Source organism: Leopardus geoffroyi, chromosome C3, assembly GCF_018350155.1.
Source record: "Leopardus geoffroyi isolate Oge1 chromosome C3, O.geoffroyi_Oge1_pat1.0, whole genome shotgun sequence".
NCBI classification, from domain to species: domain Eukaryota; kingdom Metazoa; phylum Chordata; class Mammalia; order Carnivora; family Felidae; genus Leopardus; species Leopardus geoffroyi.
Window position 1 is genome coordinate 149261319 of NC_059338.1, and position 24179 is coordinate 149285497.

General features: G+C 40.1%; 1 protein-coding gene across 3 annotated transcripts in view; it reads left to right on the top strand.

Moving 5' to 3' along the window:
* Positions 1-24179, top strand: part of PCMTD1 (protein-L-isoaspartate (D-aspartate) O-methyltransferase domain containing 1) — a 69436-nt gene that overhangs the window by 25943 nt on the left and 19314 nt on the right. Inside the window, exons 1-2 of one of the 3 annotated variants that reach the window (XM_045455347.1) lie at positions 5008-5438; positions 17576-17678. In XM_045455347.1, coding sequence (XP_045311303.1) covers positions 5132-5438; positions 17576-17678 — 410 coding nt within the window. In that variant the 5' untranslated portion in view covers positions 5008-5131. Of the gene's footprint in view, positions 1-5007; positions 5439-17575; positions 17679-23464; positions 23657-24179 lie in introns of those variants that run through there. The other 2 variants (XM_045455348.1, XM_045455349.1) reach the window with 2 other exon arrangements.

Below are 24179 nucleotides of genomic sequence, written 5' to 3' on the forward strand. Positions count from 1 at the left end.
TGAAAATGCTTAAGACCTATTTGGCAAAAGTTTGCAATAATAATATTACTAATTTTGTTAATAAGAAAGCATATATGTGCTTAGAAAGTGAATATTAACAGTGGCTCTTTAAATATTAGGGTTATGAATCATTTTTATTTTACTTGGTTTTCAAATTTTATGCAAATGCACATATTTTTATAATTGAATCTGTCAACATTATGGAAATGTGATTTAATTTATAATCATTTTCCACCCACTTTTAGGAACTGTATGATAAAATGACTTACCTTTGAAGCTCTGTGGTATAAATTGTTAATAATCTCTTTTTTTGTTCTTTGATTTTTCTACCATAAACTATTTTAAGTGTATTTTTATTCCTTCAGAAATTATTTTCTATGTGTCTTTAGATTCATCTGGTCTAATACACACACACACACACACACACACACACACACACACCCTTTATATTCAGCTTTACTTGTCAGTTTTGTTCAAATAATGCATGTGCACAATTTAGAAAGTCAAGTGATCCCTTGAAGACAAAGCCTGGCAGTTCATGGCTTCACTCGTTTCTACCTGGAGACTCACACTCCACAGGGAACTTAATGTGTTCAGCTCTTTCATGGTAAGGAAGTTACCTCCGCATTGCTAACTAAGATCATTCTTTTGCTCTTCTTAAATATTTAGACAGCGTTCAGCTTCCGGAATCACAGATGAGGTGTTAGCTCCCATATCCCTCTTTATCTCTTCACCTCTTCCCTCTCATCCTTCCTAGTGTGCTTAAATGACTATTCGCGTTAAATTTTTTTTTTAATGTTTGTATTCATTTTTGAGAGAGAGGGAGTGAGCAGGAGAGGGGCAGAGGGGGAGACACAGAATCTGAGGCAGGCTCCAGGCTCTGAGCTGCCAGCACAGAGCCCGACGTGGGGCTTGAACTCAGGAACCGTGAGATCATGACCTGAGCTGAAGTCAGATGCTTAATGGACTGAGCCACCCAGGCACCCCAGCGACTACTCACATTAAATCAGCCACTGTGTTTTCGCTGTTCTGACTGTATAAACATTGTCTTTCCCAGACCAAATAACGAATTGTAATTATGTTCTCTTTCTTTTACAGTTTTGGTTTTTCCTTTACATCTTGTTTTAAAATTAGTCATACAATATGTCTCTCATCTCAAAAGCCTTTGCTGGCTCCATTGTCTGCGGGAGGAAGTCCAAGCGCTGTGTGTGTGTGTGTGTGTGTGTGTGTGTGGCCTGCAGGCTTCCTTTTTCGTGTCTCTTAGTCGTTCTTGCCTCACCAAGCACTGCTTCTATTCCTGTGCTTCAGCTCTGCGCTATTATTTGCAGGGCCTTACCGGGGGCAGACGCATGGCCTCTTGTCTCCTCGTCTTTTCCACATGTTTTGAATACTTTTCCTTCCTTCGGCCTTCTTGCTTACCCGGTCTTCCACCTTCAGGAAAATCTTCCTGTCCTTTTATTGCGTCCCCGCGTCTGGGCTGAGTGCTCCATAACGTCCTTGCACGGCTCTGCTTATCCCATTTCACAGTTTGGCGTGCCATCTCTTCTCCAGACTGATCTGTGGTCCCTCACATTTCCTAAGATCCTTCAAGGGCCTGAGGTCAAGTACTGGGTTTTTCTATAACATCTGAAAACACCTACTAATGTTTCACAGAATAGCGGGACATGTGGGAGAAATAGCCTTAGGGCATACCACTGAAAACCTGTGCAACTGTATAATCAGGTTACTGACAAAGACAGATAAAGATAATAGCAATCCTCATAAAATTTCTAGCATAGCTAAATCTACTGGGCTTTGCACCTGGCATCACGGTCCTTCAGTCTTTCCCAGCCTTAAGCCCCAGGGTTCATCTTCGTTTTGAAATTTAGGCCCTAGAAGACAGTTTGCTTATGGATATAATTTTATTTTCATAGGTATATTTTCATCAGAATTTTAAAATCGGAACCTGGATATAGCCTTAATTCGTATGTTGTTTTAAGTCAGGGACAGTGTCTTATCATTTTTTTTCATCTGCATTCACAGCTTCCCCAGACCACTTGAAGTAACTGACAGCATCTACCTTAGAAGCAGGTCCTCTGTAACTTCAGCTTTTTGCTGAAAGTTTTCGTGAGTTGCTAAGGTGTCTCTGTAATGTGCATAAGCTTGTACCTTGCTGTCACTTCAAAGCATGAACATGCAGACCACCATGACTGTTATCTGCACATCCTTACCTTACATATTGTTTAAGGAAACATGATGCATTGGGGTGATTGCTGCTCCTATTCCAGAAAACCTTTCCTGATCACCTCCCTCCTGGATACCCTCCAGCTTTGTGTGCAGATGTGTTTCTTTCCCATCAGACCAGAGTGTCCTGGAAGTCTGGTTCAGGTCTTGCGCTGCTCCTCCTTGACAAGGCGATGTGTTTCCCAACTTTCCAAGTACCTGCTCTCCGGTCTCTTGCAGTAGATCAGAAACACAGATTACACTGCACTCTCTGAAATGGAAGTGTCGTTCTCCTGCCCTTGTTGGTCTCCCTTCCTTGTTAATACCTGTGGCTGACTCTGCTGCATCAAGTACATGTTCTTAAATTAGGTTCAGCTCATGGGTTTGCAGGAACTCAGGCTCCTTGTGAAGCTGCGTAAAACTTTTCCTTCGTTCATGTGTCAGTGAGAAGGACCAAAGTATGATCGGATTCTCAAAAGGATCCAGGCTTAAAAAAAAAAAAAAAAATCACTGGCCGACGGGATAAAGGTTTTAAGGTGATCGAAAGTACCCAGCTGCGTGTAGTTTCTTAAAAGGGTCATCTACTCTGTCGCTTGAATACCAGCCATTTCCTCAGCCTTTGATTCCCTTAGTCCTTTAACTGTGTTACCCAGTCTGTGCCTTCTTGAGAAAGCTCTCCTGGGTTCCTGGATCCACTTCCCTTTGGGCTCCTGTAGCAGCAGTCACATGCATTGTAGTATCCCAGCCAGGCCTTTACATACAGATTGTTTCTACTTGAAAGTGGGCAAGGGATTGCCTTCCTCCTAGGCTTAGCGTAGCTTTTAAGGAGACCATGTGTTTTAACGAAAACACTGAGTATGGTACCGGGTCGGTCAGCAAATGGGAACAGTTCTTGCCGGTTTGATTCTTCCTCCTGCCTTTCTCACTACGAGTGAGCACTTCTGTGTAGTGAAGTCAGCATTTGTTTGTTTGCTGTGATAAGTTGGGACAGGTTAGAGTCCAGAAGGACCTGAGAAGGATTGGGTCACTCCTTAGCCCTGGAAGCAAAGGGAAGGGCAATAGTTTTTCAAACTAGTAAAACACAGCGCTTGGAGGAGAGCCAGCAAATGTCTTCAGAGTCAGAATTCGGCTTCATGAAGTCCTGCGATAGGTGCCACACTGGGACTGATGAGCGTAGCCACTTTTTCTCCATCCCGGGAAGGCATTCACTCTGAGTACCAGGTGAAAAGTTAGCCTACGCCTAGAGGCCGTGTCGTGAAAAACACAACGAAACAAATCTCTAAATGCTAGAATTTTGCTCAGCGAGTTAAGATGCTTGGGTTAGAAAGGGATGCCCAAACTAAGACCTGTGGAAGGAAGAGCACGTTGACGTCTCCGGCTGCACCGTGTGCCGCGAAGTCGACTCATTGAGGACGGTTCTGGAAGCCCGTGTGTTTTTCCAGTTACTTCTCTCTGGGGTTGTGGGGCCGTTGGAGCCAGCCAACTCACTTGTTGAAGTGAGTTTCCATAAGTTAAATAGTGTGACATGAGTTCACGGTATTTCCTCTGCTCAGAAAGTTTAAGGAGATCACAGGAAAAGACAAAAGAGGACACAGACAGACGGTGGGGACAGGGCCTGGTGAGGAAGCTGTCCCTGGACTATTGGGACAGTTGAGTGACAGAAGTCTGAGAACTTGAGGAAGCTCGAGGCCTCAGTTGCTCTTGTACTCAAAAGTCAAGAGTGAGGGTGCAGCCCTGCCAGGGCCGGCTGTCAAAACTCTTTCGTTTTTGGCTATGGGCGTTTCATTTCTCACTTTCCCTCCCGTGACTTATTAATTCAGAAATTAGTTGTTACGTGAAACTCATTTATTAACCGTAGTTGAATCAAAGATTAAATTGTGTATCATGATGATGTGTTAAAATTCTTAGTTTATCAAGTTGCACTTATGTTTTCATTTGAAGATGCTGAAATGTTTAGTTGAAGTTTATTGTACCTGTGTGTAACATGTTCTGGTGCTTATGCTATTAAAGTTTTTAATAAAATTTGTGGTCTCCTTATTTATCACCACAGGGTTTACCAAACAAAACACTTTAACACACATATGTTTGTGTGTGGGTGTGTGTATTTTAAACACGTGGGAGTTTGTTTTAAAGTGGGTTTGTTTTGTTTTGTTTTTGTGTTCAGTGTCTGGGCAATTATGTTGCTTTGTGTTAACATTTTGAATTTATGTGGTGCACTTAAGGTTTGTAGCATTTAGGTGGCAGTGGTTTTTCAATCTAGGAAGTTTCAAGTCAGTGAAGTAATTCATGCGTGTTACACTAGACTCCCCATACTCCAAAGGCTGCCTGCCTTAACGATTCACAGCATGGTTTCCGGAGTCGGAAGGACCTGGAGCTGTGTCCCAGAATTGTCGCTTTCTAGAACAGCTCTGTTCAGTGTGGCAGCTACTGGCCACACGTAGCTGTGAAGCACGAGAAGTGTGGCTGGGGTGCCTGACTGATTTTTACGTTGTATTTAATTTTACTTAACTTAGCTCTAAATAGCCACCTGTGACTAACGGCTGCCATATTTGGCCTTTCAGTAGGAGGTGACTTACCTCTTCAGTGTCCAAGATTTGCCACAGGTACAGAAGAGACCGAACTTAAGCTACCTTTTGTGGTTGTTATATGAATAGATAATAATCTTGAGGAACTTAACCCTATGTCTGGAACAAAATATATCCTTGAAAAATGGTAGTTATGATGACTATTCTATATTTACTAAACTGGAATGACTTTCCTTTGAGCATTAATTTAAACCTGTTTATTTTTATTCTTCCCTTTCAGGATTAATTTATTTTTGGAAATCAAGTGCAATATTAAAGGGAAAACAAACCACACTCCATTATTGGAAGCCATTTCTGCTAATTTTATTATATTTTAAAATTTATGATTTGATTTGAATACTATCATGGGAGGAGCTGTGAGTGCTGGGGAAGATAATGATGACTTAATTGATAACTTAAAAGAAGCTCAGTATATCCGCACTGAAAGAGTGGAGCAAGCCTTCAGAGCGATTGATCGCGGAGATTACTATTTGGAAGGCTACCGAGACAATGCGTACAAAGACTTAGCCTGGAAGCATGGCAACATACACTTGTCAGCACCTTGCATTTATTCTGAAGTTATGGAAGCGTTGAAACTTCAACCAGGATTGTCTTTTCTTAACCTGGGAAGTGGAACCGGATACTTAAGTACAATGGTGGGCTTAATTTTAGGTAATTTTATTTTTGTGAAATTTTATTTGAAAAAGTAAGCTGAGTTTGTATAACTGTTTGTGATTTCCAGGGTTTGTAAATTTGTATACCTTTGAATGTATATACTCAATAGAGTAGTTCTCCTCCTTACTTGAGTGTGGAAACACAAGGCAGTAGCAGTCTTTTCTTCCTCTCAGCCCTGACCCTGAGAAGCAGCCTGTGCATTTCATCCTAGACTGAAGAAGTCCTCGGAAGTGTTTTTCAGTCCCCGGTCATCGTCTGTGTTCAATGTTGGGCGGCTGGTAGGCAGAGAGCTCAGGAGTCTCGTGTAATCTATTTCAGGCGAAGGGCTGTGATTGGCGGCTGGCGTAGAGTTTCGTGGTCCTCTGTGTCCCATTTTGAAGGGAAGGGTGCCAGGTTTCTGATAGAGACACAGGAGTGGGTGTAGAGGGGGTGTAGAGTATACACATGGCACTGGTGAGGCAAAGGAAGGGTTTGGAGAAAGAAAGTACGTGTCAGTAAGCTTGCGGAGGACATGCTATCTGTTCCGTCAGGCTTTGTTCGTGGTGTAAGTATATAGTAGTGATCCAAAGGAACAGATCTCTGCCTTCGGGAAGCTGGCTGGGTGGTGGTGAAAGCACTTTACGTAGAGTACCTCATTTAATGGTCCTAATTATCCTGTGATGTACGTACCATTAGGATCCTGCGTATAAAGGTGAGTAAACTGAGGCACAGAGAGGTTGACTGACTTGCCTCAAGTCACATGGCTGTGAAGTGACACCTGGGAAAGACGGAATGTGGGTTGAAAAAGGATGGATGGAGGAAAATATGCTCTGAGACATGATGTTGATGGAAATAGCCATTATTTTTACCAAGTGCTGCTACGTGACGAACATTGAGGTAGAACATCAAGGCCCGTCACGTAGACTCTTGCCCTGGAGTTCACAGACTGATGAGAGTGGAGAGACTTGAGAAAATCAGCAGTTTTCATCCAGTGTGATACATGCTATCGTTGAGGCATGTGCTCAAGTTGTAGTGATGAGACGGTGATTTAAAATTCGTTCTGAAGTGATGGAGAACCATTGAAGGATTTTGAACAGAGAAATGAGTATACTCTCGTAGGAGGAGTCTGTGTCTCAGGGTGTGGGACAGTCCTAGTTTATCCCTGTTGTCCTTGCATCGGTATTTATGATGTCCTTTTCTTTCCTGAACTGTCCTAGTTTGGGCAGCCAATTATGTAGTCCCATTAAATGACTTTAAAGGCATTTTCAGGCCTGAAATTCTCCTTTCTTACACACTGACTGGCTCCTTACTTTCTCTCCTAGTCCTGGAACCTGCAATCCAGCTCATAAAAAAACAACTGAGTCAGTTCGTGATACATGATACAATCTAATAAATAAAACATTCTGTTTCATCCCACAACTGATGAGTATGTTTTTGATACGGAATGGTATGTTAAGAAATGGTGGCAAATTATTAATTTTTACCAACAAAGAAGTTTAGCAGCTTACATTTAAAATTGGTATTCCTGCCCTTCCTGAGACAGGAACTTCTCAGCAGGTTGGGGACCCCAGACATGGATTAACTTTTGAAAAAGGTCCGGTCTCTAGGGTTTGAGACTGTCTCCAAATCAAAGGAAATTAGTCGAGGGAGTATGGACAGCTTTTAAGAAACGGGAGTTGCCTTTTTGAAACCGTGCATTTTTTGGCCAGCTCTGGCAGCTTTAGGCTGGAGTCTAGGCCTCACAGCCTGTCTGGCCGGTTTCAGAGCACCTGTCACCCTCTCTTCCACTTCTCTAGCCCTGTCAGCTGGCTCCTGCTGACGGAGGTCAGTCGTAGCGCAAGGGCTGGGGGGACGGCGGGTCATAACTAGTTAGCAACCTTGCCAGCAGTGAGATTGCCCTCTTGAACTCTACTCAGTCTCCTCTCCAAGAGATTCATTTCCTGTGGCCAGATAGATGCATCTGTAGGCCGACCTCAGCTTTATTGTGTCTTGAATGCCTACGTCCGTACCAGAGCGCAGTGTGGAGAAACAGACCCCCGTGTAAGTGATCCACGGTGCACTAGATGATTTCCTCCTGTTAAAGGCTCCAGGGTGTCATGGTCTTTAGTTACATGTATGACGATGGTTACTGGACATTATGCCAGGATTTATCTGTGTCTGACAGAGCGAAGGCCAAGATAAAGTTCTTCGTGTTTTGATGTGGAATAGTCCTTTGGTGAGGAAGATAAAAGCACTCTAAAGAAGGAAAGGCAGAAAGCAGAGTCTGTAAAACGATGATTACAGCTAATAAACCTTGGATTGGTCTAGCTTCTGAGGAAGCCTAATCCTTTTACCCCTGCCTCTCCGTTTTTGGTTTGCTTTGTGAGTGCTTTAAGCCAGGACAGTGGAACTGAAGAAAGTTGCTTCTGCGTGCCCTGTCATTAACCCGAGCATGGTGAGTCGGATTTGGGTCCATTGCTTCACAGTGACCTTATTACCAGAAGCTCTGTCCTTATTAAGTAACTAACATCATGGCTCTAAGCCATGCTTCTCTCCCGGTCACAAGATGAGGGTGACAGGTGCTCACCATAGGCAGTGGTTCTCCTCCGAGGACACACCGAGCTTGATCTGGAGGAGTCCTGGATGGCGCCCGGAGGGTGCGGTGCCTGTGGTTTGGTAAATACAGATGAGAAAAATGCTCATTGAGGAATTTCCACCGCCACTCCAGAAACACACCTGTAGCACGTAGGCTACAATCTGGCGAGAGCTTTTGTTCCGTGAGAGGAAGTTAGGTTTTCTTAATATCAGGAAATTGCTCGTGGCTGAAGCAGTTGTTCGTAAGTGGAATGTGTTTTTGCTCCAGACCTGGAGAACGGATCACTCCGACTCCTAATGTGCCTCATTTAGACAACTTACTTCACGTTAAAGATAAATTCTTATTCCTCTGGCTTTTCCTTACGTCTTCTGAGAACTAAAGACTGACACACAGAATCAAGTACTGATTCCTCCTTTCAGTGCTGTCTTTTTCATACCTATGGAATCCCATTGAAAAGCAGGGTGCAAGAAAAGGGCTCCCAAGTCCTCAGTTTCCCAGAGTTGAGTTATAACCATCAGATCTATGAAGGCAAATCGATCTTACGATCTTTCTAATTCAGGTGGGGGTGGTTCTCCATTCCGATCCTTTTTGCTTAGGTATTCCCTCCAATTTTCTTACATAACCCACGATGTAAAAGTTATAGCTTTCTTACGGAACTTAAAGTATCGGGGTTCATCCAACTTAATGTTTTCCTTGCCTAATTCCTGAGTTAATAGAAATGACTGCAGAAACTGCCAGAATCATTCCAATACTATGTTTGCCACTACCTCAGCTTACAGTACTACTTAAAGGTAAAACAGTTGGCAAGCTGATGTGCTGAACAGGCAACTTCCTGCCCACACTGTATCGCCCAGTTGCTGATGAGTTAGGCTACGTGTCGCTGTCACGTCTCTGTACTCTTTTTCTGTTTACCAGAGGACTTTGAATGGTCCTCCTTCAACTGCCGTGAGATTGCTTTGACTTGAGACGCTCCAGTATTAGCTTTCATTTTAGCCCCCTTCCCTCTTTAATGAGGTATGATTTACATTACCCCATTTTAAGCGTGCAATGAGTTTTAGTAAATTTGCAGTTATGCAAACATTATCATAGTCCAATTTGAGAATACTTCTATCACCCCCAAACATCCCCCATTCCCAGTTGAATCCACTTCCTGTCCCCACCTCAGCCCCTGGCAACCATTCGTCTACATTGTTTCTATAGATTGTCTTTTCTGTACATTTCATATAGGTAGAATTATACAACATATGGTCTTTTGTGTATGTTTTTTTCACTTGTCCTTATGTTTTCAAGGCTGTAGCATGTATTAGTACCTCATTCCTCTTTTATGGTTGAATAATATGTTATTACATGGGCATACCACATTTGTCCATTCACCACTTAATGGACATTTGGGTTACCACTTCTTAGCTATTAGGATCGATACTGTCATGAACATTCACATGGTGCAGATCTTTGGTCATCCGTTTTCATTTCTCTTGAGTGGATTCCTAGAAGTGGAATTGCTGGGCTCTATGGTAAATTTGTTTAACGTTCAAGGAAATTGTCAAAGTGTTTTCTAGAAAAGTGGCTGCACCATTTTCTATTCCCGCAATGTACGAGGTGTTTTCTAGAAAAGTGGCTGCACCATTTTCTATTCCCACAGTGTACGAGGTTCTGGTTTCTTCACTTCTCACTGATGCTTGTGTGGTGTTTTGTTTTTGTAATAGTATCATAGTAGGTATAAACTTGTATCTCACTGTGGTTTTAACTTGTACTTCTGTAGTGACAAATGATGTGGAGGAGAATCTATTCCTGTGTTTTTTTAGTCGTACCCATGTTTTTAGTTAAATGTCTTCAAATCTTTTCCCCATTTTTTTTTTTAATTTTTTTTTTCAACGTTTATTTATTTTTGGGACAGAGAGAGACAGAGCATGAACGGGGGAGGGGCAGAGAGAGAGGGAGACACAGAATCGGAAACAGGCTCCAGGCTCTGAGCCATCAGCCCAGAGCCCGACGCGCGGCTCGAACTCACGGACCGCGAGATCGTGACCTGGCTGAAGTCGGACGCTTAACCGACTGCGCCACCCAGGCGCCCCTCTTTTCCCCATTTTTTAATTAAGCTGTTGGGTGTTCTTATTGATGTCTAAGTGTTCTTTATACATTTTGCATACAAACGCTTTATCAGAAATATGGTCTTCAAATATTTTTTTCATGCTCTTTTAAGCATCTCTTTTAGGAATCTATTTTGGCTCACTTTAAGCCAGAGATGAATCAGGGAAATCCAGAGTGGTCTTCGGCCCCCACCCCCCATTCTTTTTGATAAGACGAAACACATTCTGCAGGTTCTTAGTGTTTGCTTTAGAATATATTTTGTATTAAACCAAACCTCCGTTATTCCTCTATCCACCCCATGCCCCCGCCCTTTTTGTGTGAGGATTGGTTTTTTTCTTTTTCTTTTTTTTTTTCTTTTTAGGAGTTACAAAGGCTCTTGGCATGTGCTTTATTTTGGGCTCTGAGCAAATCTGTTTTGAAAAGAACCATTTATTTCATTTAGACCACTCATATTTTCTGAATTCAGAAAAACTCATCGCTGTTTGAACTGTTCCTTCTTTGTCCCAGTTAGGCTTCTGTGCATCCTCTGCCCACATACCCTGTCTTGAGTTGCCATCACTGGTCTGTATTTTAGGGCTCTTCCCCGTTTTCACTTATGGTTGTGGAGCGGAAGTCATTACTAATCTCAAGCATCTCTTTCATTTTTACTCCCTCTAAAAATCAATACCCACGTGACTTTGTGTTTATGGAATAGTACTGCTAATTATTATAGGGCAACAAATAGTAATACAAACATCAAATATTAGGAAACTGTGCGGATTTTAGAAATTTTACAAAGTTTTCATAGTAATTTCTGGTTATATTTCCTCATACTGTTCTTCAGAGTTCCAAGGCAGTCCCCTTGGAGTGAAAAATCTTAGGTTGTTCTTGCACATCTTGAGTTTGTATTTATCTTCAGGATCAACTCTCCCCAACTCAGATTGTCTTTGTTCTACAGTTAGTTGCTCCCTATTGTTTGTGAATTTGCTACTTAAAATTTATTTGTAACTCTCAGATCAGTACTTGGTGGCTTTTGAGGTCATTTGTGCACGAGAGCAGAGGCGTGAACACTTTGGGTCACTCTGCATGTCCCTCGTTGGGGTGGACGGGGGACAGCTGTGCCTTCTTGTCACAGCTGGCTTTTAGAGGAGCCTAGCAGATGAAGACAAAAGGGGACAGTGCAGCACAAGCAGCTCCTCTGGCTCTGGAGCCCGCGTTTGGCCCCTCCTGGGATGCTCCCGGGCAAACATCTCTTAATAGTTTGGAAGCTCGTCTTCTCTTTTGTAAAATAAAGCGAACAAGCAGATTGAGTTTTTAGGCTTTAAGATTCTTATGTGTTTGAGGTGCGTGTGTGTGCGTACGTGTCTCCCCTACTCGAGTGGTTCGGCACTTGGTAATTCAGTGTTTGCTGAACTTCATAGGACATAAACTACCGTAAGTCAGGAGTGTCAACCCTGTGTTTCGGAAGATTACTTAAGCTTTCCGAATTTGTCTCTTTAGGTGTGAAGTAACTTGTGAAGCTCCCACAGTGTAGGAGCTGGTGCCTGTTCCCTTCCTCTCCTCGTACAGTTTTCCCTGAGCGGACTTGGTCGGTTGGACTGAGCACGTGGATGAGAGCCAGAGATTGGCTTGAGGCAGCAGGGCTACTTGGCCTGCTGGAGTTCCCGATCCCTTCTAGAACCTGTCTTAACATTCTCTTGGGGTGTGGCTTCTGCAGGGGTCGGCTCAGCTACCCTCCCACACCTTTGGCGTTCAAAGATTCTTTCCCTGGATTTCAAGTCTCTTTCCGCTGCCTTTGTGAACACTTTTCCGTCCTGTTAGGGAAGCTGATTTGGCTTTGGCTAGCGAAGGGTGAAGGGTGGATCTTTTCTTCGGTCTTCAGGTAACATCCATGTACAGAGGATTCACCGGTTTCTAGCACCAAGGCCTGGCCTGTCTCCTGAACCGGGGACGCTCTTGATCTTCCGGGCTGGGCCAACACACTGGATGCCGAATACATGGTGCTTACCGCCCGTCTCTTCAGTGTGCACGAGATTCTGGAAGTGTAGCCTGTTTCCGGCTCGGGTCACCGTCTCTTACTCTGTCCCACACGAGGCAAACAGTTCACGTTTTCTTCTTCCTGTTGTTGCTCATTCTGGTGAGAGGTAGTTTTTTATTTTCTACCCCAAATTCTTCCAGGTGGAAACCTGGACATCAGACTCTCTTCACTCTTTCATCAGTTTTTGTGGAATGGGTAACATACTGGTAGGGTTAAAAAATTCCCAACGAATCGAAAGGTATACTCGAAAAGGTTTTCCACTTCTCTCCATTTTGTCTAGTTGGCGGGTCCCCCCTTCAAGAATAACTTCATAGAGTTGGGGACACCTCTACTTTTGCATGATACTCACATGATTATACGGATAATAGCTGACTTGAAGTCATAATCTCCTTCGGTACGTGAAGGAAAGTATGTATGGCATTTTAGAAGATTCCCATCATAGCTAACGTTAACAGACTTCTTTTGAATGGAATGTACTTCCCTCAGTCTTCCTCGGAGTGCCTCATTCTGTGGTGGTAACAGATAAAATAGATTTGCCGTATACTTAATGAGTTTTGCCAGTATACTTGATATTTAAATTAAGACATGAAAAATACACATTTTAGGTTTTGTGTACATCATTTGCTTCAGTCCGAGTTGTGAACCTTTTAAGTTTGGGAGCGCAGGTACATTTTTGTACTTTTTTATTCCTTCAAAGGTATTTGTTATATTCAACACTGTGGTGGCTGCTGAGGATCCAGCAGAAAACGAGACCCCTCCTGTACACTTGAAGTTGTGCTTCTCATTTCTGAACTAGCAGTAGAAGCATTGTTGTCAGTTTCACCAGCCCATTCTTCATTTAGTTCACTGTTTGTTATGTGAATTGGTCGCCATGCTGGCCCCAGTGTATCTTCAGGTATTTCACAAATATGCAGTGCAGCGAAAGAGCTGCTGAACATCGCTTCCAGGGGAAATGATTACATCAAAAAGAATTTAGATCAAGGGTAGAGCTGTTTAAATTAACTTTTAAAACTGTTTTTTGTAGGTGAGCACGTTTTATTCTCAGTTGATTGAATTTACTCTGGTAGAAACCTAATCTCTATTTTAATGTTCCACCGTAGATGCGTGAGATAGTCATAAGTGGCTGTGAACGTACTAGACTTGAGTGTATTCTTAGCCTGCTGGGTGGAAACATGTAAATGATCTGATTGTGACGTCTGGTTTTGGACACGTAGTTTACTTAAGGGCTCGGATCTATTTTCTGTAACTGTTTAAGCCAACGTGTTCAGATTTTGTGTAAACATACATCTGAAATTCAAGTGTAAGAAAGAAAAATAGCACTTAGAAGTCCGCCATCAGCTGAGAGGAGCTCGAGGGACTGGAGCTGGAACTTTCTGGAAAATTTTCGAGATTTGCTTCATGAAGCCTTTCCTAAACCTACAGAGCAGAGAACCAAGTCTAGTCTAGTCTTAGGTAGATCCAGCTAGCTTCAGAATGGTTGTGTGAATGTGGCAGGACTCAGTAAACATTTGACCCTGTTTTTCTTTAACGTGCTCTTTTTGTACGAAAATGTACGGAAAAACCATAAGAAATTGTTATCTTAAGTGGCAGTATATGAGATCAGTTTCTTTTTATCTAGTTAATGATTACTTAATCTTTTGCGGATTCCTTTTACTTCCCTTTCCTTTATGTACCTTTGCACTATTTATGTCTCTTTGTTATACCCCAAGATGTTTACAGAGAATGAAACCTGTTCTCTTACCTGTTACTGTCTCTGAATTCTTACAAAGTTGCTTATAAATCTTCCCCCAATGCTTTATTTTATACAACTAAAATTAGTAATAAAATATCACTGGAACTTATTAAAAGATGTTTTTACATTATATATTTCAGTTGTTATTGAGAGACTTTATACTAGTTTCATAGAACTCAAATAACTGATTCACCTGCTCCCTCTTGTGGTAAATACTTAGTTTTATCCACCATGCTTTTATTGGTAACACTTTACCAATGAGAATAGAGATTTGGATAGTCCAAAGAGATTTTAAAAATCAGGAGGATGTGGCTAGTGTGCTCAGCCTGGACTGTGTTTAAGGTTATCTGTAGGGCCTAGGCCACACCCTGAGAGATTCCCTTGGTCTGTCTGGGGTGGGAACCAAGCATTTACAGTTTAATTTTTTTTTTTAATTTTTTAAAAATGTTCATTTATTTTTGAGGGAGAGAAAGAGTGTGAGCGGGGGAGGAGCAGAGAGAGAGGGAGACACAGACTCCGAAGCGGGCTCCAGGCTCAGAGCTATCAGCACAGAGCCCGCTGCAGGGCTCGAACTCACAAACCATGAGATCATGACCTGAGCCCGAGTCGGACACTCAACCGACTGAGCCACCCAGGAGCCCCTAGGTTTTCCTAATCGCTATTTGTCTTAATTAAACTTTGATTTCTGTGTATATTTCTATTTTTTCTTCAATGTTTAGCTATTAGAGATAATGGTCAACTGTTAGTACTTTTATCTTTTTAATATGTAATACAAAAAAATGAAACCGTTAGCATTTACAGAAAAACCTCTTCACGTTAGCAAATACAGAATAGAATTGGTAACTACTGAATACAAAGTTTCATTTATACTTAATCTCTTAGATGGTGCTAGAAAGTGTTGACACTTCTTTTGGATACTGTTTCATTTTTTCATTGTACCTTTCTGTTAGAATTCTTTTATTAATTTGAAAATCTGAAGACTATTTTTTGGTGATCTCTTTGACTAGCCCATTATTTTCTGATAAAAAGTTATATTTATGGGTATAGTCTGGACACTTTAGACAAAAGGGTGTAATGACAGAAATGTCTCCTTCCCACCCTAGGTCTCTGAGGCCCTTTCCTTGGAAGTAGCTGTGTTTGTGTTCTTAGTTTTCTAGGTTTTATTTTCTGTTCTATTTAATGCCTGTGTCAAATATGAGTTGTAATAAACAGCATCACACTACATTTTTATCATATATTTAAAATGTTCCAGTTGTATTTTACATTCTAAATAAATGAGATATTGGCAACATTGCTATTTAAGTTCTGTCTTTTATTAGTGAATTCTCTTAAATTTATTATTTTTAATATGTTAATTATACAGCTTAATAGTGATAAGGATATGTTTCCATGTTACTTACATTTTGTTCATTAAAAAATCATAAATGGTGTATTTGCACTAGAAGTTAATACATAATATATTCTGCACGTCTGTTTACGGTATGGTCAAACCCTTTATATATTAATGAAATTGTTTTTATACCCAGGTAATGTGAAAAACAAGTTATGTGAAAAACATCCTTAAGAAATTTTCTAAATGAACTTTAACCTTATTTCCAAAAGTTGCCACTTTGGTTTTAGACAATAAGCAGAAAGCAAGGAAAGAAAAAAGAGACTTCTAAGTGATGAACCACCTGTGTAGTCCCTTTGAAATAGAACTCAAGGTCAGACTCCCTCTCCTAAGAAAGCAGTGTGAAATACTGAATAGAAGCCTTGATTTCCAGATTCTTTACATGACACCTTTATTATGTAGCTTATGCATTTGGTCTTAAAGGAAACTTCAGATTCTAGCAATATTCATTGATTTCTTACCCATGTAGCTCGGGCTTGGTCTGGTCTCATAAGCATAGTTGATTACTATAGCTAAATTCTTAATGAATAATGAAAATATGGAAGTCTTTGTTTTACATTAAATGGATCACCTAGGAATTTATCTCCTAGAACAGTGTTTTCCTCAATATGTGCATAATGTTAAGTAATTATGAGTTGAGTTTTTTTCGTGAGGAAAACTTTATTCAGTGTTTCCTAGCATTCTTTGTTTCCTTATGGAAATTCAAGTTATTAAAGTATTCAGATTCAATATAAAAAAGAGATGTCCCCATGTGTTCTCTGAGTTTATTTATTTATTTATTTTTTTTTTTTTTTTGCCACTTTTATTTTTGAAGACAGGTTATTTTTGTTTATGGTGATAATCAGGAATTACCAGAGGTCTAAAATGATACCAGATAGGATGTTCTAGTTTTCAGACGACCCAACTGTTTGACTGTAAGGAGACAAAAACAGAACATTTAAGATTGCATCAATCAGCATAACTTACTTTAAAAGTATGAAAACACTGCAAAGGTAGTTAATTCTACCCGTTGTGTTTTGATGGATTATGTACCTTTTTACCCGTATCTGAATACATTTTTTCAAGTATAACCGTTTTTTTTTTAATCATATTAAATGGAATATGTTAGAAATACAGTAGGTTAAAGCATTATCTGATTTTGGCTTGAAGATAGTATCCAAACATTTTGGTTTAATTTTTCTAGTTTAGGTAGTTTGTAGATCATACATCATTTTTTTTCAGGTGCCCTCTGAACATTCAAACATGATAATTGATGACTGATTTCTTTTTTGTTTGTTTAAAAAATCTTAGAAGTCAGTAGAACTCCACTATGTATTGTATTTTAATGACATTCAGTAGGGGGTATATCCAGTTAATTAGTTCCTAAGATACAAGATACAAAAAAGAAGTACGTATAAGATAGGGAAGATACATACACATATTTTTTTTCCTAGAAGACCAATTTCAAAATAAAAATATAACTAAAGTATAGAGTAGAAAACTCTGGCTCAGTTTTGGAAGTCCAAAAGCACGTAGCCTACCCAGGTGAGATTGTGTGTTACTGTCCTGTGTGTCACGGGGCAGGCGGTAATGCACACCCAGTAGCTTTGGGAGATGTGAATTCGGTTGCTGGTGTTTTGTGACTGTCCCAGGTCTCCCTCCCAGTACCATCTCCTGGGGCTCAGAAAGCTCTCCTTTTCTTCATTCCTAGAATGTCACTCCTCCCTGGCTGTGGGTAGAAAGAAATGCTAAGTGAAGTGTGAGACACTGGACCAGAAGAGTAAACTCGGCTGTGCAGTCCTGCCGTCTGGTGGCCACATTCTGCTAGACGTGGGGAGCTCCGGAAGGCATAGAGTGTAGGAACTTAGCACATAGTGGGATGTGTGAGATCTTTATAGAAGAGCCATGTTAGCCCATGGTGTCAGGCACTTTAGAATTACCCAGTTTTTAACAAGTGATAAATGAAAATGTAATGGTGAAGAACTCAAAACTTTAGATAAGAATGTGATTATTTCTTAGTCAATATTGTCCTGACAGATGGGCTGCTCTCGAGAGAACTCTCTATAACTTAGTCTTTGTTTTTCTTTCTTTCCTTCCTTCCTCCCTTCCTTCCTTTTTCTTTCTTTTTTCTTTCTTCCTTTCTTTTTCTTTTTTCTTTTCTTTCTTTCAAAGCCATGGAAACAGTGAGATTTTCGATTCAGCTTTTTAAATCTGGCTAGCAGACATTCACATATTCAAGCCTTTTAAATGCCCCTGTGGTAGAAAAGTGAGCAGAAGTTAAAAGAACTCTGTAAAGACATATTACTATACATATATGTGTGTATATATATATATATATTTTATAAAAATGCTGCTGCTGCTACAATTGCAGGTCCTTTTGGAATAAATCACGGGATTGAGCTTCATTCAGATGTGGTGGAATATGCCAAGGAAAAACTGGAGAGCTTCATCAAAAATAGTGACAGCTTTGACAAGTAAGTATTCACATCTATAGTTTTGATTTGAAAGCAGTTGATAAACAGCTAAATATGACATGTCTGTTCCTCAGTGCTGTCCATCGATCCTGAATCGCTCCGCTGAACGCAGCAGAAATCAGTGTGGTACAAAATGACTGAAAAAACTAAGTTAGAGAAATCACGCTATCATTTTTGTTCTGTGTAACTGTAAATTATAAATAAACGCAAAGTAACTTTTGTAATCATTACTATCACTGCATCCGTCACTGATGGATGCAGTGATAGTAATGGCGGTAGGGTTACGTTCCATTCATTAAAAATCATACAAGCACCTTTTCTGGCGTTAGAAAATACTGTTCTGAAACTGGTTTTATACCTTTGGAGCGGTAATTTAATAGTTCTGCCCTCTTTAACACAGGGTGATACCTGTTAGCATACAAAGGACTTTTTTTTTTTTTTTACGTTTATTTATTTTTGAGAGAGAGAGAGAGACAGAGCACAAGCAGGGGAGGGGCAGAGAGAGAGGGAGACACAGAATCCGAAGCGGGCTCCAGGCTGCGAGCTGTCGGCACAGAGCCCCGTGCAAGGCTCGAAATCACGAACCACGAGATCATGACCCGAGCCGAAGTGGGACGCTTGGCCGACTGAGCCCCCCAGCTGCCCCCGAAGGACTATCTTAAAAACACTCAATTACCTTGTAATATAACTAGGGTTAATTATCATAGAAATATATCGATCTGTTTTGTGATAAGGTTGTGTTGAAGCCATTGCTTTGTAAAACATTGTTTTGAACTCGGACTTGCCCGTAGAGAGTGCAGACTTTGGTCCTTCGCCTGGCAGGGGAGTCGAGTCTCCTCAGTGTGTAGTGTTCCTAAAATTCAGCAATGATAGCGCTACGGGGCAAGGGTGTCTTATGCTGAAGTACACGAACTCTGCGAAATTGTGTACAACGTGATGGCATATCTTCCAACTAGCCCTAGTTTCCAAGAAAGCCTTAAAGAGCTGAGAACACTAGCTTAGAACAAGGTCATCTTCTCTTGCAAAGTTGTAGTACAAAGCCAGAGTTCTAACTCTGCTTGTCGGGCGTGGGCCTTCCCCACTCCTCTCTAGACCCTGGCCACGACCACGGAGGTGAGAAACTTGGGAGTCTGAGTCAGGGCTGAGGGCTTGTTTCTAAGAGAGTTTCAGCCTCGGGACAGTGCATGAAGGAAGCGGAGAAGGCCCTGCGAACGTCTGCCGGAGTGTTTTCCTTTTTCCTCCCCTTCTCTGCCCCTCCTCTCCGTCCCCCCGCTCTTCGCTTTTTCTCCCCTTGCCTTTGCCAGTGTGTATCTGTCCTCTGGCAAGTGGCACTTGATTGGTTGACGAATAGAAAACGGATACGCTGCTGCTGCAAATCCTCAGTGAAGGGGAGTCTTCTGTCTGGCTGTGGTTGTAATCGGGTTATGAGAGACCTCAGGCGGGCAGGCTCGAGTGAACTGGAACGTGTTCAGGTTTATTTTGTCCTATAGTTAATTCCATGTATTTGAGCAAGCCATTTGAATTTCCTGCGTCAATTTGGGGAACACCATCCTTTGTCTTATTTATGCTTGTCTTTATAAATAGTTAAAATATAAATCACATTGGAATCATTTTTCAAGTGCTTACCGTGTTGGTTCATATTCTGTTTCCAAGAATAACATATTGTTTGACAGAAAAAAAAAATAGTTTTTAGCCGAAGTTATTTTATAGGAAATTGGCATTCAGTTTTACCATCCTTTTGTGTCTTATCATTTCTGTCTGCTTATTTGTAACATGTTAAATGCTTAAGATGTGGACAGGAATATTTTTTATATTGTTTATCAAAACTATAGAATTTTCTTGAAATTTATTGGGTTCCTATTTTATGTGTTTTGTTGTTGAAACAGTATACACAAAAGGACCTTTTGAATACCTTTGAACTTAGAAAATACAGAAGTACTATTAGTAAAAGCCAGTGTTTAAGTTCTACCATGAAGTCTAGTATTACTAGATAGTAATCCATTTCTAACAGAATGCACTCAAGGATGAACCTTGAATCCCTGAAGCATCTCTATACAGGTATCTATGGAGCTCAAGTTTAGTGCTGACAACTAGGCCTGGGAAACAATAAAATATGTTATTATTTAAAGCATTTCTATGTTGATGTAATTTAAATATCAAATAATCCGTAACAGAGAAGTTTGAAGACTATATATTTAACTGTCTCAATTAAAATTTTTTTTCTAAAATTGTTTTCATATAATCATAAAACGATTAAAATTTCATTGTAGTTCTTGAATCTGTGGTTACTCTGTGATATAGATTTGTTATTCATAAAATGATGAATTATAAAATATGGTGATATGATTTCTCTAAATGTTTTTAGAGAAATATTATCTATTTTGGTTTTCAGGTAGTGTTCTGAAGTATTATTTAAATATTTCAGATCTCTGTATAGAAGTATCTTACATCCAAAGAGCACCAGGTACAGGGAAAACGTTTCCATTTGCATAAAGTGGTGAGTGGTTGGAAGCTGAGATGTCAAAGTCGATGAGTTCTCATTGGCCTCCTGTTTTGGTCCTTTTATATTATTTGGTTTTGGTGACAAACTATAAAGATATAATAGTGTTCTTTCTGTCTTGTGTTTTGATGATTTCTTTGCAATTTTTTTGGTGTTTGTGGATGATATTTCTATTTATATTAATTTTTGGAATTTGAAAAAGTTGCTGTGCAAAGTGATTTTAAAAATCCCATTTCTAAGCAGTCACATTATATTGTAAACAGGTCATCAAGATACATATTTTAATTAATAAAATAGAAAGTAACTCTGGAAAATTAATTGCTCTTTATGTATTCCTTAGTACCAGATTATTTTTGATTATGTGTAACACAGAATAGGTAGCTGAAACGTAATACTCTTCCTTCCTTACTTATCCTATTGGTTTGGATCTTTTTTTGGGGGGTGGGGAGGGTTGGATCTTTTTTAATCAGTTGCTTTTTCAGAACTATTATGTCACTTACGATTTAAACTGCATTTTTAAATTTTCTTACATGTATCAATTGGAGATCATAACTCCAAATACAGTAGGTAGGGAAAAAAAATCCATAAACCACTCAACCTTAAAATAAATAATGTAAGGTGACCTTTTAAGAAATGTAAGTGTGTGTTTTTGTGTTTATTTTATAAAGCCAGCTGGGTTCCTGAGTCTTGAAAGTAGTATTTCTTCTTTTAGAAGAAAGTGTCTTCATTGTAATGTTTGCATTTTAAAATTTTCTTTCCATGCCTTACTCCTGTATCAGCAAACAAAATAATTTGGAGAGGCTACTCTGAATTGACTGTATTTGGAGATGGGCAGGAGGGGGAGCTCTCTTGTATGGTTTATCCTTTTGCTCTACGTTGGTATTTCCAGATTCGCTGAAATTCCCTTATAAACATGACATTTGATTCCTAGGGTCCTCTAAAGCATTGGCAGACTTCTCTAGTCAAGGACCAAGTAGTAACTACTTTGGGCTTCCTGGGCTAAATGGTCTCTTTAGCAACTGCTCAACCCTGCCATAATGCAGAAGCAGTCTTAGACACTTTGAAAGGGAGTGGGCATGAGGTGTCGTAGCAGGGTGGATTTGGCCTGTTTCTGACCCTTGTATCTTCACACTCTTCAGAACACCTTTATTTTAGCCCACTCTGATCTAGACAAGTCTTTGGGCCTAGGTCTTAAAGGCCCTTAGGTGTCTGGCTTTCATGAGGGAAGAAGTTTGGAGAAGGCCAAGTTATAATCAGTATTTGTGCTTGAGCAGCCAGCAAAGTAATCTCTCCGGTGGTAGTTGCTTGGAAGAATAATTCAGTTAAAGTAGCCTGAATTGTAAACCTTTATCCTGTAAATGCTTTGCAAATGAGTTGGTAATTGGGATACACTTTTTTATAGCAATATTATGTATTTATGTAATATATACATGCGCATGTAGTTGACTCAGCTCCCTAGAATGCATGCTTTGGAGTGTGCCATTTCCTAGGAATACATCGCTCGATCCTGTCTCCCCTCCCTTTCAACAATACTTTAGCTAATTCTGGGAATAGTCGAACATCAGTAGTCAAATGAGTGCAGCATTGTTTGATTTATTTGAAGATTTTCATTCCGTTTGAACAGAAGACTATAGTTTCTATATAGTTTGTTATATACATGAGTCATGATATGAGTACTGAAAACAGTAATGAGATAATAAAAAATAATAGCACCTAATATGTATTGTCTGTTCATTAAGTACCACGTACATTCCACGTGCTTAATCCACAGTCCTAGAGGCCATTTTGGTGTCCACGTTGCCCAAGTGGGAAAACTGAACACTGGACAGGCTGTGACCTCGGCTATGTCCATCTTTTTATTTACTTCTGAATTAGCTATGATGATGTCAACAGTGATTTATCCCAATATTTGTTCCAGCAGGAAGCTACCCACGAATGACAGTCGAGCAGTTTAGCCCCAGATACAAAAGTTGAAGCAGCGCTTATATTTTCGTCCTTTATTTCCCTTTGATTAGGATTAAGGAGGGCTGCTAACATGGTTAAATGCACGGTAGCATTTTTATTACAAAGCATACTTACCCTGTTCACTGGTGAAACTCACCTATGGTGTGAGTTACTTTTGGGGGCAGAGATGAGTGAGCGAGGCCATGCAGTTGAGGTATGAGTTTTAGTTAAGTGCAGATAGTATACTCTTTTATGTTTCAAAGATGTAATTGGCTTATGGCAGTGTCTAGTGGCCTAATTTGATTTTTAAGTATAGGTTTGTGTTGCATGTGCTTTGATTTGCCTTGGAAAAATGCTTCTATGTCCTGTCGACTTTACCACTAGAATAGTCCTGCTTCCTCTTAAAGAGAATTATGGCACACTTGAAGTAGTTTTGCGATCTATAAATGTATATTCAACATTACTTCAAAATATTTCTCAGATATTTGAGTATTTTCGATACACTAATAATGCTCAGATGGTAGCTTTATAGCAATTACTACAGGTTGTGAACTGTTTTCAATCATGACATACATTCAAATGGTGGTAACAGAAGTGCTTGAAAATAGTCATCAGGGCTGTTCATCAGTTCTGTATTTTTAACATCCGTGAGAAATGGCACGGGGAGAAGTTGGATTTAGGAGAAGAAATTACCGTTGAAATACTTGGACGCTCGCTTTTATGTGATGTACCTGTCCTGTTTCCTATAAAGTGTTTAGAGACTGGTTTTGATCCTATGGATTTTCCTAAAGCTTCTTTCAATGAAAAAACACTGTATTTACTTACTCTTCACACTTTGCTTTAAATAATGCTTGAAATTATTCTGAGATGAGATTGATGCAGTTGGAAGGGAAAACACTTGAAAAGGTAAAGTCTTTGCTTTTTAAATTTTACACTATTCCGTAGCTTAATTATTGATTGTAAGAGTTTTTGAATGGTATAACTGCATTTGGAGAGCAAGAGATAATAATATTTCCCTGGATGTTTCTTCCCAGTGGAAAATTCTGAAGTTTTGCCTTGTTTTAACTAAATAGTCATAACTCTCAAGACCCAAAATGTATATTTTGACTAAGTGTTTTAAGAAAAAGAGGTTTCTGTGATTCATTTGGCAGGTGGTTTTGGATGAGGTCTGAGAACAAGGTAGGATTCTTTCCTATGACCTTGAAATCCTTTATTCCATTGGAATAATTGTCTAAACTTTCAATGACAGCATCCTGTGGCACATGATAAACTAGGTGTGCAAATTGTCAGCCCCCCACTTCAACAGTGTATTGAAGGGGAATGTTGTTTTTTCTACTCTCAGTCAGCTCCTAGACCTAGACTATCCGTCTAAGAGGGAAGCTGCAGGGCAAGGCTAGGTCACCCTGATCTCCTAGCAGCTTATCAAAAGAATTATATGGGCAAGTTGGCAAGGTCCCTGCTGTGAAGGAAATCACCTGTCCGACTCCAGATGAAGATATTTCAACACGCACCTATAAAGAAAACCACTGCTAAGGTAAGTGATGAGAATCCCAGTGTTATTTCGGGCCAGTGTTCGTGTGTAAGCCAAGATAATGTGCTCTCTGTTTTCCCACAAATGATTTCCAGTGTACGTTATTAGTAAGAGCGTGCCAGATAGTTTTCCCTCTCCGCATAAGAGAGTCTGAAAACAGTTCCTGGCTTTACAGATTTAAATCAACAAATGATTAAAGTCTAAAGTGAATAAATTTGTAGTTATTACACGCATTTCAGAGCTGTTTATTTTGTGTACGGATAACTTATATCGTTAGGTATAATTCAGTGTAATTTAGGAGCGTGAGTCATCTCCATCTGGGAAATTTTGTTTTGGAAATTTTCTCCAAAGAATAAAAATGATTGCTACTTTTCACTTTACTAACAGACATAAAATTTTAATGAACTTTCCTAAATTAAGAATAAAAATTAGAGCAAGCACACGTGAGCCATAATTTATGAATAATAATAACCACGAAGGAAATGCCATTTTGGTTTGCCCCCCTGCTCCCCCCTAGGTTTCGTAT